At 31.8% G+C, this 16872-nt stretch overlaps 1 protein-coding gene across 5 annotated transcripts in view; it reads left to right on the top strand.

Annotated features, from left to right (window-relative positions):
• The window catches only part of Ap3s1 (adaptor related protein complex 3 subunit sigma 1), an 89321-nt gene extending 73519 nt beyond the window's left edge, over positions 1–15802 (top strand). For 3 of the 5 annotated variants that reach the window (XM_046465816.2, XM_058585979.1, XM_046465815.2), the window contains 2 exons: positions 6315–6422; positions 15085–15802. In XM_046465816.2, the coding sequence (XP_046321772.1) occupies positions 6315–6422; positions 15085–15213 (237 nt within the window). In that variant the 3' untranslated portion in view covers positions 15214–15802. Of the gene's footprint in view, positions 1–6314; positions 6423–9321; positions 9363–15084 lie in introns of all 5 variants that reach the window. The other 2 variants (XM_058585981.1, XM_058585980.1) reach the window with 1 other exon arrangement.
• Positions 15803–16872: the final 1070 nt, after the last annotated feature.

Genomic DNA, 16872 nt, shown 5'->3' with positions numbered 1-16872 from the left:
CAGAAGTTATGTCTATGTTCAGAAGTAGCTATGTGGTGGGTAGATGGAGCATATATTTAAAACATACATATACAGTAGAAATACATTGTTAATGTGATAGTTGCCATTCATAAAGAGCAGGCTGTGCTTTGCCCTGAGTTACTTCAATTTGAATACAAATGCTAAGGTAGAGTGACTTGGCACCTTGTTTGTGCAAGTAGATAACCTCTTGATGTTGGGCACACAAAACTTATTGCATTGTCACAAGTCATAAGTCAAAGACTGATAAATAACTTACCTGTGCTAACAAACAGTTGTCATCTGTGAACTTACCAAATTGAATCAGGGGCACACAGACCCATGATTCTCAAGATCAACTAAAGAAACCAGGCATATGAGCTTATCAGGAACATCAGACCAGTGGGTGATATGATCACCTCATCTAGAACCCATAGAAGGAATGGTATGCCTGAGACTATGAGATGGCTCACCCATCCTACCTTCTGGTTTAAGTATCATGGCCTGTGCCCAAAAGATCATCATGGCAATGAACTGGCTCTGTCCCAATTCTTCACCTCATTCCCCTTCCATTTTAATACTACTCACTTGGAAATTTCCCTCAGGACCCTTTTGCCTTGACATCTCACTCTTGGGTTTGGGTTTTCCCTCTTATATGAACCACCTACAGTGATTTCATTTGTATGGGCTCTATGTTTTTATTCGCCTTTGTTTTTCCTATGCCTATTTTAAGTCTTTTGGCCATCTTACCTCTTTCTCAGCCTCTCTGTGGCCTAATAACAACTTTTTGAAGTATGATGTGTGAAGTATGAAGTATTAATGTTATAGATATTAGTAATTAAGATTGCAGTGGAATAAAGAACTTGTAGTTGCCATGGTCAAGACTGAGAAACTGAATATAATATGTCCAGTGACAGAAGAATTCATGTTCCAAGTGAAATCAGGTGATGAAACTGACATAGCTAATGAATTTATTGATATTCAGTAAATTTGTCATTGTGGAAAGACAAACATATCAGTCTAGAACAATGACATAACTTGCTCACTGCACTATTTTCTTAGATAATTGAGAACTTGTAAAAATTCAGAAAAAGGGTAAAAACTCATTTAACTTATCTTAGCTAAATATCCAAATAGTTTAACATATGAGTTTAATATAAAGATGTTACCACTCTGTCCTTTTTATTTCCACAAAAATCTGTTTTAAATAAAATTACAAACTACCAGACTCTTGTCAACCATATAAGTTAGGACTGAGCTAAAAGCACATTCTTTGTCATTCTCTTTCTCTTATTTAAATTTATAAAAATTCTTTCCAGTTCTTGGAACATGAATTCTTCTGTCCCTAGACATATTATATTCAGTTTCTCAATTTTTCCTCCTTGTGACATATATCACTGTGGATACTATATGCTTAATAATACTGGAGTATTCTTCTAATGAATAATTCTCATTTGGTTCATGCTTATCCCCCTGAATTTTCATATTCTGTAATGTTTATCACCTCTTCATTAAGAATACTGTCTTTAGGCATTTATTATCCTTATAATTGTGATATTGTGATGTATAGTAAACACACACACACACACACACACAACAAACACATTCAGATATATATACTCTTTGTCCATGAGTTCCATCCTTGACTTCAACCAGTTGTGGATCCAAAATAATTTTTATTGCATCTATATCTAACATGGACAGATTTTTTTTTACCATTATTCCCAAAACAATACAGTATAACAATGATTAACTTGACATTTGCATTACATCAATTATTATATGTAATCTAAAAATGATGCAAGTACATGGAAGGATGTGTAGGAAGATGTACCTAGATTATACTTTTACATTTTATTCAAAAAACTTGAGTTTCTGCTTTGGTTTCCTTAGGTGTCCTGGAACCAGCCTTCTCCCTACCCCACCCCCAGGACACCAAGGGATGACTGTATTTGGTCATGGTTCTCTTTTCCTGCCAAATAGCTCTTGTAAACCTTGGAATCTCCAGAGTGATGACTGCCTTTTGTATATTGGTAAGATGACTAGTGCCCTGCAGACCCTAGTTACCTTCAGGATGGGGTGGGGAATGGTCATCTGAAAGACCATACATAATCAGGGTTGATAATTTCAGCTTAGGAAGAGAGACTGAAGTTTTAGTTGATCACCAGTGGCCAAAGATTTAGTCAATCTTGCCTACATAATATAGCTTTTATAAATGCTAAAGGACAGGGTTCCTAGAACTTCCAGATAAATGAACACATGTAGGTTCCTGGAAGATGGCGCACCTATAGTGGGCAAAGCAGCTCTGCAGCCCTTCCTGTACTGTTAACTCCCTGTCCATCTCTTTATATCTTTTGTAATATTCTTTATAATAAGCCAGTAAGTATAAGTAAAGTGCATTCCTAAGTTCTGGGCTGCTTTAGCAAATAGTTGAACTCCGAGAGGGGGTAGTGAGGAACCCCAGTGGTTTTAGCAGCTTTTTCACTGCTGTGACTAAATGATCTGACAAGAACAGATATAGAGGAGGAAAAGTTTATTTGGGGGCTCACAGTTTCAGAGGTCTAAGTCTAGACAGCTGGCTCCATTTCTCAGGGCTTGAGGTGAGGCAGAACAGGGCGAAGAGTATGACAGAAGGAAGCAACTCACAAAATGATCAGGAAGCAGAGAGATTCCACTCTCCAGGTGCAAAATATATACCCAAAGGCACACCTCCAATGCCCCACCTCCTCTGGCCACACCCTATCCACTTTCAGATACCATTAATCCTAAGGGATTAATTCACTGATTGGATTAAGACTCTCAATAATTGTCATTTCTCCTCTGAACTTTGTCTCACACATTAGTTTTAGGGGGACACCTCACATTCAAACCATAACACTCAGTGTATAGTCAGTCAGTCAGAAGTATCTAAAATAGAGGGCTGATTTGTGGAATTGAACCCTTTCCCTTTAGAATACAGTGAGCTCTGACGGTAGATGATGTCGGCATTGCATTGAATTAGAGGACACCCATTTGTGTTGTTGCGGAATTCATGCTTGCTTTGATCATATGGGAAGAACTGCACCACCCACCCACCTATCTCTCTCTCTCTCTCTCTCTCTCTCTCTCACACACACACACACACACACACACACACACACACACACACCCCTATCTTTGGTCACAGGAGTGTAGTTGAGATTATAGGAATAATAAACTTTGTCCCTCCTCCCCTTAATAATAAATAGGAAAACTCACTGGACCCTACTTTTCTATTTTCTGTCACTTCTGGATTTCTAAATTTGCTGTCCTAGTTGTTTTTGCCTTGAGAATCAATTTGCATCTTAGTTCCTATCACTTAAATTGACACATATTCTTCAAATTTCTTGGGCATTACCCCCATTTTTAGGCCACCCATATTCTAAACCTGCTTGATTTTTCCTATAATACTGAAATGTATAGTTTTTTTTTTTGTTTGTTTGTTTGTTTTTTACTAATCTATCACTTGTGTTGTGGGATGTTTCTGGAAAAGCAGTAGTGCAATATATATATAGGTATAAGAAGGTCATGAACCCACAGAGAGACTGAGCTAAGGAGGTAGGGAAATTGCTGCAGTTTTATAAGCCTATCAATTGTGCTTTCTCATAATAATTTGTTTTACAGAGAAAAGGGGTGGTTTTACTTCTAAAGCAGAAATTTTAATGAATATGTATTCATTGGCTCTAGCCTTTCTGAACACTTTTCCTCTACCTATTAGCAATGAATTAAGATAATTTTATTATATGTTTAATCACCTTGACCTTTAATCAATTAGCTATATCAATTACAATCATTATTGTTAGTGAAGAAAGCAGGGAATTGGACTTGGGTAGCTTAGACTTAGGTTTGAATTATTGGTTTGCCAAATACTAGATCATGTGCCTCAACTGAACCAAATGTGAGAATAAAATCATATCACATAAGTATAGCATCAGAACATTTCTTTAAAAAATGATATCTAGTGCAGTATTGATGGTAGTAGAAGTGATAGTATTTAGCACTAGTTTTAAAAAAAATTGTGGTTTCTGATTTGGTTTTATTTCCTGGAAAAATGTAATTTATATAGATCTTTCTTCAAAATTTGTACATTTGTTCATCTTTGTAAAAGGAAAAGTGAGTAAATGATAGGATACTTTTAGTTTGAAATCTTATACAAGAATTAAAATTGAATAATATATTTAAAGCTTTTCTTAATTTTTAAAAAATACATAATAGGTCCTATGCTAAGCGCTTACATGACTCATTCATTTAATTGTTAGGCTAACCCTAGAAGATACCTATACTGTTTTCATCTCTATAAACACTGTATTGTTTTTGTCTGTTTCATCAGTAAGGTAACAACAGACTCAGAAGTGATGTGACTGCTGAAGTTCATACAAATAAGTGGTAGAGTCAGTATTCATACCTATATAATTTTGGAGTCTGTACTCTTAACCTTATCACATTATGTTTTTGAAAAAAATTGTAGCACTGTATACTATCTTATGGAACTTATTTCAGCTCTGAATTATTTAATTTTTGTCCAGTAAACACTATGAAAAAATATCTGGGTTATATTTTTACTTTTTAATGGAAGACACTATTTTTAGTCATTTTCAGATATATTTATAATAAAAGTTCTGAATATTTTATATGTAGAGTGTTTTGAGGGTACACTATTAAATTACTTACAGTAAAAAGAAAATTCTTTTTTTTCCCAGTGTGTTCATTGTTTTTTAAATTGCCTACAGTATAATATTGTAACCTAACAATTATTAACTAAGAATCTGATATGAAAAGCCTTCCTATATCATTTTTTGAGTATTAAATATGACATTATTATAGGTAGGGGAATTACTGCACTTTTATGAGCCTTATCAATTGTGCTCATAAGAATTTGTTTTACAAAGAGAAGGGGTATTTCTACTTCTAGAATAGAAATTTTAATGAATATCTATTCATTGGCTCTGACCTTGAATGTAATATCATTTTGATATTATCATAATAGTGGTACAGTAGCTCCTCTTTTCTAAGGATCACATGTTCCAAGGCCTCCCAGTAGTTGCCTTATACCACAGATATTACCTATGTTGGTTAACTTTCTATCACTGTGACAAAATAATCAATTAAAAAAGGAGGAAAGGTTTGTTTTTTGCTTACAGTTTTAGAGATTTCAGTCCATGAACACTCAGCTCTAATTTTTTGGGCCGGTGGCAGCATGGTATATCATGATGAGATTGTGTGATGGAAGATACCTCTTTACCTCCTGGTGGCCAGAAAGCAAAGAGAATAAGAGGAAAGGGCTAGATCCCAATAGTTCCTTCAAGGGGGTACCCCGAGTGACTCAACCTCCTTCCAGGTGGCCCTACTTCCTAAAGGTTGCATCATATCCCCAAAGTGCCACAAACTGGTGCCTTTAACATATGCCTTTAAAACGTGGAACTTTGGGAGATAATCTAGATCCAAATTACATACTACATTTTTCATATGCATACGTTCCTTTGATAAAGTTTAATTTAATTTAAGATAAATTAGGCACAACAATCAGTTAACTATAATATTAAAGTAATACACTTATAACAATATACAGTGATAAAAGTTATTATGGTAACACTCTGAAAATATACTGTACTCACCCTTATTTTTTGATAATGATAAATGACAGTGCCTATATGATGAGATTTAATGAGGTGAATGATGTAGGCGTTGTGACGTAGCATTAGATTACTATTGATCTGCTGACCTGAAGTCAGAACTGTTTCAAGTGATCCTGGATTATAGAGTCGTCATAATGTTGGGTGGGTGGCATAATACAGCATAGATACACTGGGCAAAGGGATGATTCACATCCTGGGTAGGATGAAGTGGAGTGCCTAAGAATTTCATCAGGCATACAATTTTAAAGTTATGAATTATTTCTATAATTTTCCATTTAATATATTTGGACCAAATTTAATATATTTGGTTACCTGTTATCTGCAGGTAACCAAAACCAAGGAAGTGAAAGTATAGATAAGGGAAGACTACTAAAGTTAGTATTTATCAGTTACTTTGTTCGGGTATTTCCATGGATTTCCTCATTTAATCCTTTCAACAGTCCTTTGTAGAATATATATTCTTGTTTCTGGTTTTCAGCCCATTAAACTAAGACTTAAAGAGCTTATATAACTGCCTAAAGGTTCACAGAGTGATGAAAGTGGATTATGAGCCCTCAATTATTTTTACTACTTATAAAATAGAATCAGCAGTTTTGAAACAAGTTACTGAAATTATGAAACATTTGTGAGATTTTCTTTATGTTTTTATGTTTTTTCTTTTAGGTTCACAATATTCTTGCAGAAATGGTGATGGGGGGAATGGTATTAGAGACCAACATGAATGAGATTGTTACACAAATTGATGCACAAAATAAACTGGAGAAATCTGAGGTAAGAAGGGAAATTTTTGCTCTAGTTAATGAAGGTTCTAAGCATGATCATAAATAATGCATGGTATGTAACTTTCACCGTTTGTCGTTCAATATCACCCTTTAGGTATAGCTGGTTTGTTTATTCAGGTTTTAGAAATGGAATATACACATTTTAGTATGTTAAATGTCCTGTGACTATTATCCAACAACTAGCTTTATGTTATTATTCTTTTAGCCACAATTGTAACTGCCTTGGTTAATAAACACAATTCCAAATTCTTTCTGGAAAGGGAAAGGAGAGGTGATGGAATTCTTATGAGGAAGTAATATTTCAGATTATGTGCTTGGATAGTCTGAGTACACACTGAAAAAACAAATTCAGTACCTCAATTTTTAGATTCTGGACTTTCTCAAAGGTCATTGACAAATTAGTTAAGCCACATTTTAATACATTGATACAGATATTTATGATTTTTATGGCATTATAAAAAGAAAGTTTGGGTTTACTTTGCTAACTTTGTGCTATTTGATTCGGTGTTAGAATGCATGAATTAAGGATACTCACACTTCTGTATTGTATAAAACCCTACTTTACTTTAGAAATCTAGTGACTATTTCCTCAAAAACTAGGCTGAATGTCAGCAGAACATGTTGTGGCCAGGCCACTCAAATTCTCATTATTTTGGTGCTGTCTTATTATCTTAGCCAAAGTTTAGAAAGGTAAAGTGTCTTGATATCTCATTCAATGCTGTATTAGAAATTTCATCAGAAAATTTCCATACTCTTATATTTGATACTTCTACTTTTAGCTCACATGTTTGATTGGTTTAAAGTAAATATTGCTATAAAAGCAGCAAAGGATTAATTAATACACTAGCATTAATGTACAAAAGGTGAGTTCTGAAAAATTTTCTGTTGGCATTTTAAAGAATCAGTTTGACACAATTCTGGCTCATTTGAATTATGGAAATAAAAGATGATGGATTAAAATAAATTTGAGGATTAGCAACAATTGAGGCTTTCTGACAAACACTTTCCAGAGTTCTTTAAGTAAAAATAGTCCTATATTTCTCCTCATCTAAAGTTGCTAATTCCCTTTGACTTTCCTAAGGGGAGAGGCTTGTAGTGATGATAAAGAGCTTAAACTTAGGACTGTTTTAAGTGACTGTATATATTTTGTATGTTCTGTAGCCAGTTTTTAAAATATTGGAGTTTGAATGAAGAAAGCATAATGTAGGGTAATAGAGAAAATTTTGTTTTAGAACAAAGAAAAGGACTCCAAATATTTAGTACAATTGAATATACTATTTAGTATAGTAAAAGACTCATTGCAAAATCTACACTACAGTTTGTAAAGTCTTAAAATGACAATTTGAAATGTATGTAAATTACTAAACATTGCTTCAAAAAGCTTGTACAGTTATAAATCTTAAATGCAAAGGAACAGTGACATGATTCATTAATAATAGGTCTAAAGTGAATGAATAATTTGTGAATTTTGTATAATTATCTGTAAAAATATATTGACCACTTGTTTGGAATTTTCACATTTTTAAGTACTTACCTCTTTCCATTGGTGGTGTCCCCCCCCGCTTTTTTTTCTTTTGCTCTTTAGTGTTAACTATGTATAGTTTTTACAAAAGTCATGAAGGGCCTGTAATGCATTATAGGTATTTTCTTTTTGATTGTCCATTAAAAATATTTTAATAAAACAGTTTTTCTTATCTATAAAGAGCAGTGAAGTGCAGTTTACATTTTTATGGGAATATTATAGTTATGAAATTGCCCTAACTTAAAAAAATATTTTGCAGAAACAGCACTATTTAAATAGACACTGGTGCATGCTTCTATTATTTATCTACTGATCATATTCTAACACATATAACCAGTTGTTATCTGTGACCATATTAGTTTTTCTTTTTGTGCTTTAAAGGAAGGCATGTTTTAAATCTGGGAATAAACCACAAAGTTGTACTTGTATCAAGTGTTTCTCTACACAGGGTACATGCTAATATTTTAATGATGAAATACCTTTTTGTGTGTCAAAAGTGAGACCATTTAGTCCTTATCATAGTTTAAGAAATAGTGTTGAAAAATATATCAACTTAATGTAATCTTCTAGCAATGTTTGTATTTTTAAGTATGTTTACATGGCTGTGAGCTTTATTCCAGACACATTGAAATGAGAAAAGTTTTCATATATTTTTATTTTACTTCAACTGGTTAGATTTATCAAGAAATATAACTCTATAGATAAACCCAAATTATTTGAGAGCAAAGTATAGACTTATTAATCTCTTACCAAATTTGTTATAATTTTTTATAAAGCAAAAACTGAAGAAGAAAATTAAAATTCTGAATATCATGATTGATGAGAAGAACTGATAATTATATTTTTAAAATTCTAAGCAGTTCTTTAGGAGTAGCATTCATCTTTTAAAAAAACCACTCTGAATATAATGTGGATTCATCTAGGTGCTTGTCAGAAATAAAAGATTTTATTACATTGGTTCAAAGGTGATACACTTCCAGTTTAATTCCCAACACCTAAACAGATAAAAACAAAGATCTACCAGATCCTCAAAGAGGAGAAACAGAAATACTCTGAATGTATTTTCATCTATTCTGGTTTACTATAACATTGGGATCTTGGGAGAGGAGGGTTTAAGCTGGGAGGTTGGTGGGATTTGGTAAGTTTAAGAGGTACTCAGGAATCTGCCTAAAAATGAAATGACTCTCTGGGGGCGGAGGTAGAGGGTGAGGTTGGGGAGGCTTGTTAGCTTTTATATATTTCATGTTATTCTTTAGATGGATAAATGAGTCTGAATTTAGTCACTATTTTTTTTTTTAAAAAATCAGTCCTCTTTTTTTCTGAACATCCTGATCTTTCTAGCTCTTTCCATTCTTCTCTCTTACAGACCTTTATCTTTCAGTCTCCCAGACAGGACAGGTAGACAAGGTATTGCTGACTTTGAGAAAAATGTACTTTAACAAAGGGAAAGCAAAATGATGTCAAAGGCAATTAATCATTTAGGCCAGACTCAAAAATTCTTTGTGTTAATGAACCCATATAGTCCCTGTAGCCTATTTTCCATTCTAGTTTCTCCTTGTAGTTTCTTCATCTTTTATTGGACTTAGTGTATTTTACTAGTATATCATTGATGTCATGTTTGTTCTGTTTTGTCTGCCTGCATTGTAAAAGGAAAGTTTAAATTTTTTGTTCCTTTTTAAAATATTGTCATTTAACTGACAAATTGAATTTGTAGAAATGACAATTTACTTTGTATATTTTGAGCATGATGTGACAGAACCAATCTTAATTTAACTTTCAAATGTTTTATCCATCTCCAAATTAGGATTCTAACATAAAATTGCCTGCTGGGTTTTGGAAGCTGTGAATTTAAAAACCCAAAGCTGAACCCTTAGAGTTTTGCATACAAAGTGGGAAGCAGTAAAGTCTTAGAATAATGACTGTTAAATAGTACTTCTTCCCCCCAAAATGGTTTTCAGTTCCAAAGTCTTAACAGAATTGCCTTTAGAGTTTTTGACCTGCAGGTGCATGTTAATAGTGGCCAACAAAAAGTAAGATCAGAAATCTCTTAAAACTTGATGAAGTGCTCTAAAAATAGGATTAGATGTATTACCAAGAAACACTTGATTTCTGCTGTAGCAAATCTTCTGACATCCAAATATATCCTAATTAGAATCAATTAAATTTCTTGAAGCTTGAAAAATTTTGCAAAGTATATTGGCAAATATTGGAAGTGTTTTTAATAGAGTCCTTGCTTTACAAAATTATTTTTTCTTCAGTTTTTTGTATATGTTTCATACCATAAATTAGAGTAAACTACATTTTTGAGAGTTCTGTGTAGATGGTGATGAGCAGTTTTTTTTTGGCAACAAGCAATTTCAGGAAAGGATAAAAATATTTATATGCCTCCAATAAGAACTTTCAGTTGAAAATACCTTACTTGAGTCTTATGGAGGAAAAACAGTTTATAAATTTTACAAGGTAGGTTGTTATCCAGTTGACTAATTAGAAAAACATGAGAATTTGGCATGCTTTTCAGCTACTGCATTATTTGTGTTTTGAGAAGTAGCAACATACAGGTGGCTTTGTAATATCTTAGAATAAAATTATGGGCTGTATCATGAAGCTGGAGTACCATTTTTGGTTCCAGTGTTTAATTTTATTTTGTCTCTGGTATGGAAAATACTTGGTAACCTATTCACTCTATAAATTGAGAGCACTGCCAATTTCTATGTTGCAGTATTTAGTTTATATTAATCTGCAATTTTCTATCAAAGAAACCATCAACCATTTGGGTATATTACAATTATTAATTGGCTTTTTAAAAATTCAGGTATTAATTTCAAAGAGTAGAGAGTAGGAAGAGTGACCTTAAGATAAAGATGGTGAGAAGGTCAGCCATGAGTTGATTCTGCCCCTCTCCCTTGATGTGCACATTTATTTTGTACTTCTACAGAATCATGGTGAGGACCCTTAAGATCCATTTACGATCAAACTAGTTGTAATAAATCCAGGAATGTCATTAGTCTGCTATATTTATTTCACTCATACAGGCAAATTCTGTTAGAAATTAAAACTATAACTGAAGGTAATTTATAAAATGACTAGTAATTTTTTAAGATTTAAAAATTTTTGAACATTCTAATTTTGATAAAATTGTTTATAAAATCCTTTAGTTTTTGCTCACATCATCAACATTTTTAATGTGTTTATAATTACAGTGTTAAAGCACTGTCTTTGAAGTACAGAACAAGCCTATTGTAAATCCTGATTTAAAATTATTATGCCTCATATTCAGAAATTAAAACATTGAAATTTATGTTTTGCTCAAAAGCATGCATTCAAAATCTGACATTATTTTGTTAATGATTTTGAGTCTGAAACCATTTAATATCATATTTATTAATGTTGGTGTTCTTTCACCTTCCTGTTAGGTCAAAGTTATGAATATGCACTTAGCAATTTCCAGCCGAAGGTTGAGGAAAGAATTTAGTATGTACAAATGATTCCAGCTGCCATCTTATTATACTATATTTCAAGCTTGCAGAAACTATTTTTAAGGTGGTAGATGGTATTTTATGTCTTAGATGAAATAAGATTATTCATTCCCATTTCCCTTCAGGAAAGTTAATTCCTTATTGCATGAGGAAAGGGGAGCTTTCCAGTTCTTTGAAATATATTTTAGCAATGCTGCTTTTTCAGTTTTGCTTGCTCATATTTTGTTTATTTTTGGGTCTGGCAATTTAAAAAGAAAATAAAAAATGAATCATATCCATCCATTACTATCTTTGTGATTCAAGTGCTTGAAATTTCCAAGAGTATGTCTGTATAAGTCTTCTATCTGTTTGGCCTCATTTTGGTATACTTGCAGACTTCATTTTGTTTTCTTTCTCTTAATTCTGTTAATTTAATCTCATGGGAGAGAAAACATGCCCATTCTTTTATATACTGTACTTCATTTTTTCATCCAGTTTCATACTCTTAACTGCTTTGGATTCATATATTTGTTTTTGTTAGTGGAGTTGCTGCAGTTTACCTGCCATGGTGGTGCTCAAGTATAACAGACGAAACAAGTTATTTCTCTAGTAGAATTTCGTTCTTTTTCTTTTTGCTTTGTGTCAATTATGTAATCTTAAATCTTTAAGAACTATGTTGTACTGTCAGGAATATCTTCCTTTATATTTTTAAATTGTGTGTACTACTAAACAAGTCAGGTAAATAATTTCGGTAAATTTTAGTGTTAAAAAAGTTAAGGTTTAGTAAAAGTTATCCTGTTGCTCTGCATATATCTTACTAGAAAAAAAAATTTAACCAAGATAAAAATTACTTTATATCTCAGTGTTAGCAAATGGATTTTCTAATCGCAGATTACTTCCTTTACATTTTATGCTTTAATAAAAATGTTTCAGACTTTACTTTGATGGAAGTCTGAAAACAAAATTTGTTTCATGACCGTTCTGGTGTTGATTGCCTGAGTAACATAGTCCTTTTTTTTAAGCCATAGTTTTTATATATCAAAATTGACAGTTTATTTAAGCATCTGCTTTCTGATCAACAGTCTTTATTTTTTCTTCTTCACATTTAATATTCTTCACAATCTGATTTCTTAAAATGTCAAATAAAATTTAACATATATGTTATAATATTTAAATTTCTTACTACTTCAATTTATGATATACTACACAAACGTATTGAACATGCTTGAGAAATAATTTGATTCTCTTAATTCATCTGCGTGTTCTAAATAGTTCCCATCCTTTGCATGTCTATGGCTTGCTGCTTATGTTTAGAAGAATTATAGATTGTTGTATTTAGAAACTTCTGGTTGTATATAATAAGAACATGGCACATACATGCTATTTAAATCAATTGCTATATTGAATTTATATATTCTTATTAATAATCCACAACCGAACACCATTTTTAGTCAAAAAGAAGCAATTTAACCTAATGAAATAACAAGATAAATTTTTTTAATTCTCATTTTCCTTGCTTAAGTTTAGTTTAGCTATACATGGTAAAGGATATTGTGGAAAACAAGGCTTTATGACATTTAATTTAATAGTAAAATATTTATGTTTTACTATTTATAAATGTAAACCATAAAATCCATTAAATACACACCTACATATTCTTTTTCACAATAACATCCTTTAATACTTCATAACTTTTAAAATAATTATGTCCAAATATTTTATCAATATATTCTATAGTCCACTTATAATTTGTATCTTTATGGAAATTGCAAAGTGAAAATACTGGCATTTTATTAGAAAAATTACAAAATCCCTTTACCTGGAAAAATGATGCTAATTCCATAATGTCTGCAGTTTGTAAAATAATTTTTGTTCCTTTGGTAGACAACATGCTTTCTGGTAAAAGAATGTTTACAGGGTGGTAAACCTGTTTGAGCTGAATTCTTCTTTGATCGTAATCTATTCTAAATTTTGGTAGCTACACCTTTAATTTGAAATGATTAAATTAAAGAAACTTTTGAATATGGTGCTTACTACCCTAAGTAAACATTTTTTGAAGGAATAGGAGGGAAGTGGGGTATTACATAAATTTCTCTGCTTCAGGTAGGTGTAAATATAGAAGTCAATCGAATTTTTAGTTGTATATTAAGAACAGCTAAACTCCATTAAATAATAAAAATTGAATTATCCAGCCCTGCATAGTCTTTAGTTTGGGTATGGAGTTTTTGATGCATCTAGATAACTCTTATTGCCTATGTGCACCATATCTATTATTAACACTATTTTACTAACTTTTCTATTTCCAATTCTGAATTGATGATCCATGGCTTTTATTTCATTGCTTAACAATGTTTGTATCCTTTATTCAGCAAATAGTTTACACTGGCCTATTTTGTATCAGTCAAGATTTTTCTCAGGTAACAGCTTTATTATTATTATTATTTTAATTAGCAAAAGAGGTAGGATTACATAAAAGAAAAAATAAAATTATGAAAAGGGACTTTAAAAACTACTTAATTTCTCATACTATCTTACATATATGTAATCTAAACAAATTGGAAGATTTGTTTTTGTTAGTACTTAATTTTCTACTTTTGTGCAAGATGATACCACTGAACTCCCTTGAGTTTGTTGGCTTTGCTTTATTATATTGAAGTGGTGCTATTATGTTTTACTTCATAAAAGTGCTGAAATTTTATTGGTATATAAGTTATACCTGAAATATGAATGCTATTGATTTTCACATTCAGAAAAATGATATACATGAATTTTTCTTTTATTTTTAAGCATAATTTCTTCCAAAATTATTTCAAAATTTTTAAGTATTCCTATTAAGCAGAAAGCCAAATATTGTGCACTAGTGGTACTGACTGAAAATTTTAAATTTCATTCATTTACATATGCTTTTCCTTCTCTATAACTGTATGCTACAAATTAAACATGATGTTGAATCTATATAAAACATTTTTAATCATTAGAAGTTTTACTAATGCATTAAAGTTAAAATCTTTTTTTTTTTTTTTTTTTTTTGCAGTTTCATCTTTAGGTAAAACTTTTATCTTTGGATTCAGACTTCATTTAAAAACCCTGATTTTTTTTTTTTCCTTTTTAGTGTTCTAGAAATTTTACAAAAGTTTAGAAGAACCCCCACAATTAAAAAAAAAACACAATTTTGTTGTTTTGAAATGTTTATAAGGGTTTAGCCCTGAATAATGAAACTAAAGTATAATTTATTAATTTTTTTGAAGCACATATTGATAATAAATGCCATTTTAAAAGAAAAAAATCATGATTGTTTGCAAGAGATGTTTAATAAGGAAACTAATATAAATTATGCTCTGGGCTTATATGTCACTTAAATCAAAATATAGGTAAAGATTTAGCTTTTGTTTTGTGAATATTGCCTGTCATATCTAGGTAGTACCCATTAATTTGTATTTAAATCTTTACATTGTTATTATTGCATGTATTCACTGTATCTTTAAATGTGTCAACTGTTTTCTCTTTATAGATTAGTATTCAGAGTAACCATCTCATATCAGTTCAAACTACCATCTGGTTTCTAAACTTGTTATGTGAAAATCTTTTTTCATTGTCTTCCATTATAAGTGTTTTATGATGAACTACACCTGAGTTGTACATTTTCTTTTTCTTTTATTTACTTCTGTATGCAGGCTGGCTTAGCGGGAGCTCCAGCCCGTGCTGTATCAGCTGTAAAGAATATGAATCTTCCTGAGATCCCAAGAAATATTAACATTGGTGACATCAGTATAAAAGTGCCAAACCTGCCCTCTTTTAAATAAAATATTAAAAAGGCCACTCCCAGGTAAAATCCAGGGGGAAAAGTCATCTAAGTTTACTGTGCAGTTGTTTACCAAAAATAGAGGAGGAGAGTTTTAACTTTTGCTCTTGGATTTAAGTCAAGGTACTGTATAGAAATTGTGTAAAATCAGTATGGAAGTTCAATGTTGCTTTTCTTGCTCAGTGGTTTAAAAGAAATTGAGTAGTTCCAGTGTGATTTTTTTTTTTTTTTCCTTTTTAAAACTGCATTCCTATGCCCACCTAAGGCATGCCTCTGTGTATTGGCTATTACAGTATTTCGAAAAGTAAGATATTTCTTTAATTATGTACAACCTAAAATGTTGGTGTTTTGTATGGATCATCAGTGCAGCATTCCTTAATTCTTTCTGCTATTTGTCACAATTGTTATTTAAAGAACCAAGTGTGTATTGCATGAAAACATTATGACCTTTTTCTCTCAGTTTAAATAAATTCCAAGGTAACTGGACTTCTAAAGCACCTGTCTGTTTGCCTGATATCTACTTTAGCAATAATTTTTTTATGACCCTCTGACTCAACAAAGTAAATAAAAGTATATTTTATCACTGTTAAGCAGTTGTTAATGTTGATTTATTTAATATGTTATCATGCTTTTGATATTTAGAAGCTCACTAAATTATTCTGAAACTTGATCATTTCATAAGTCAAGGGTAGTGTATTTTAGTGTATTTTACACCTTATTTACTGTGTAAGAGGAAATCTACAGTGGGAGATGACAAATCTTTTTGTAAAATGTAAATTAAGAAAACGTAAAATCATCTTTACATAAATAGCTTTACACCTTACTTCTCACTTCTTCTTGCCCAGATGATGGAAAATAATTTCAGCAAGTACCGATTTGATTTTGACCCAAACCCTTTGTAAAGCTAAACTAATTCTTTTAAGTCATGAAACATATATTTTAATTTCTCATAATTGGCTCATAATTTCTTATTTGGTCTTATCTCAGGAATGCGCTCTCTCTCTCTCTCTCTCTCTCTCTCTCTCTCTGTATGTATAAATTAAGGAATTAGATCACATGATATTCAAGAGGTTGACAAACCCCCACGACTTCAGGATGAGTAGGTAAGTCAAAGACCCAGGATTGCTGACAGTGTAATTATAGGCAGGCTCTAGGCCAGGAAGAACCAATGTTTCTATTCACATCCTAAGTCAGGAGAAAGACAATGTTCCAGTTCAAAGCAGTGAGGCACAAGAAATTTTCTTTGTAAGGGAAAAGGGGCCAGGCTTTTTGGTTCAGGCCTTCAACTGATGGGATGAGCCCACTCACAGTAGGCAGGGCAGTCTGCTGTAGTCAGACTACCAACTTAAATGTCAGTCTCTTCCAAAACTACATGTATAGGATCATCCAAAATAATTTTGGACCAAATATCTGAGTACTTTATGACCCAGTCAAGTTTACACAAAAAATTAACCATCATAGTATGTTATCAGTTATCTTAGGAAAAATGAAGAAATATATGTTTATATTTTTTAAATGGAAAAATAAATGATGCATATTTTAATAACTACCTATCATGCAAGGGAGGAAGATTGGATAAAAACTAAACTTATCTGAAAGGGCCTTATTTTGGAATCATTTTAATATTTTACATGATTAGTAAGCAAAATTAACTTTTCAG

The sequence above is a fragment of the Marmota monax genome, unplaced genomic scaffold (assembly GCF_021218885.2).
Source record: "Marmota monax isolate L192 unplaced genomic scaffold, Marmota_monax_Labrador192_F-V1.1 WCK01_AAM20220418_F8-fsc00097, whole genome shotgun sequence".
Classification (NCBI taxonomy): Eukaryota; Metazoa; Chordata; class Mammalia; order Rodentia; family Sciuridae; genus Marmota; species Marmota monax.
The sequence above is the reverse complement of the archived record's forward strand: the minus strand, read 5'-3'. Positions and strand labels throughout refer to the sequence as shown.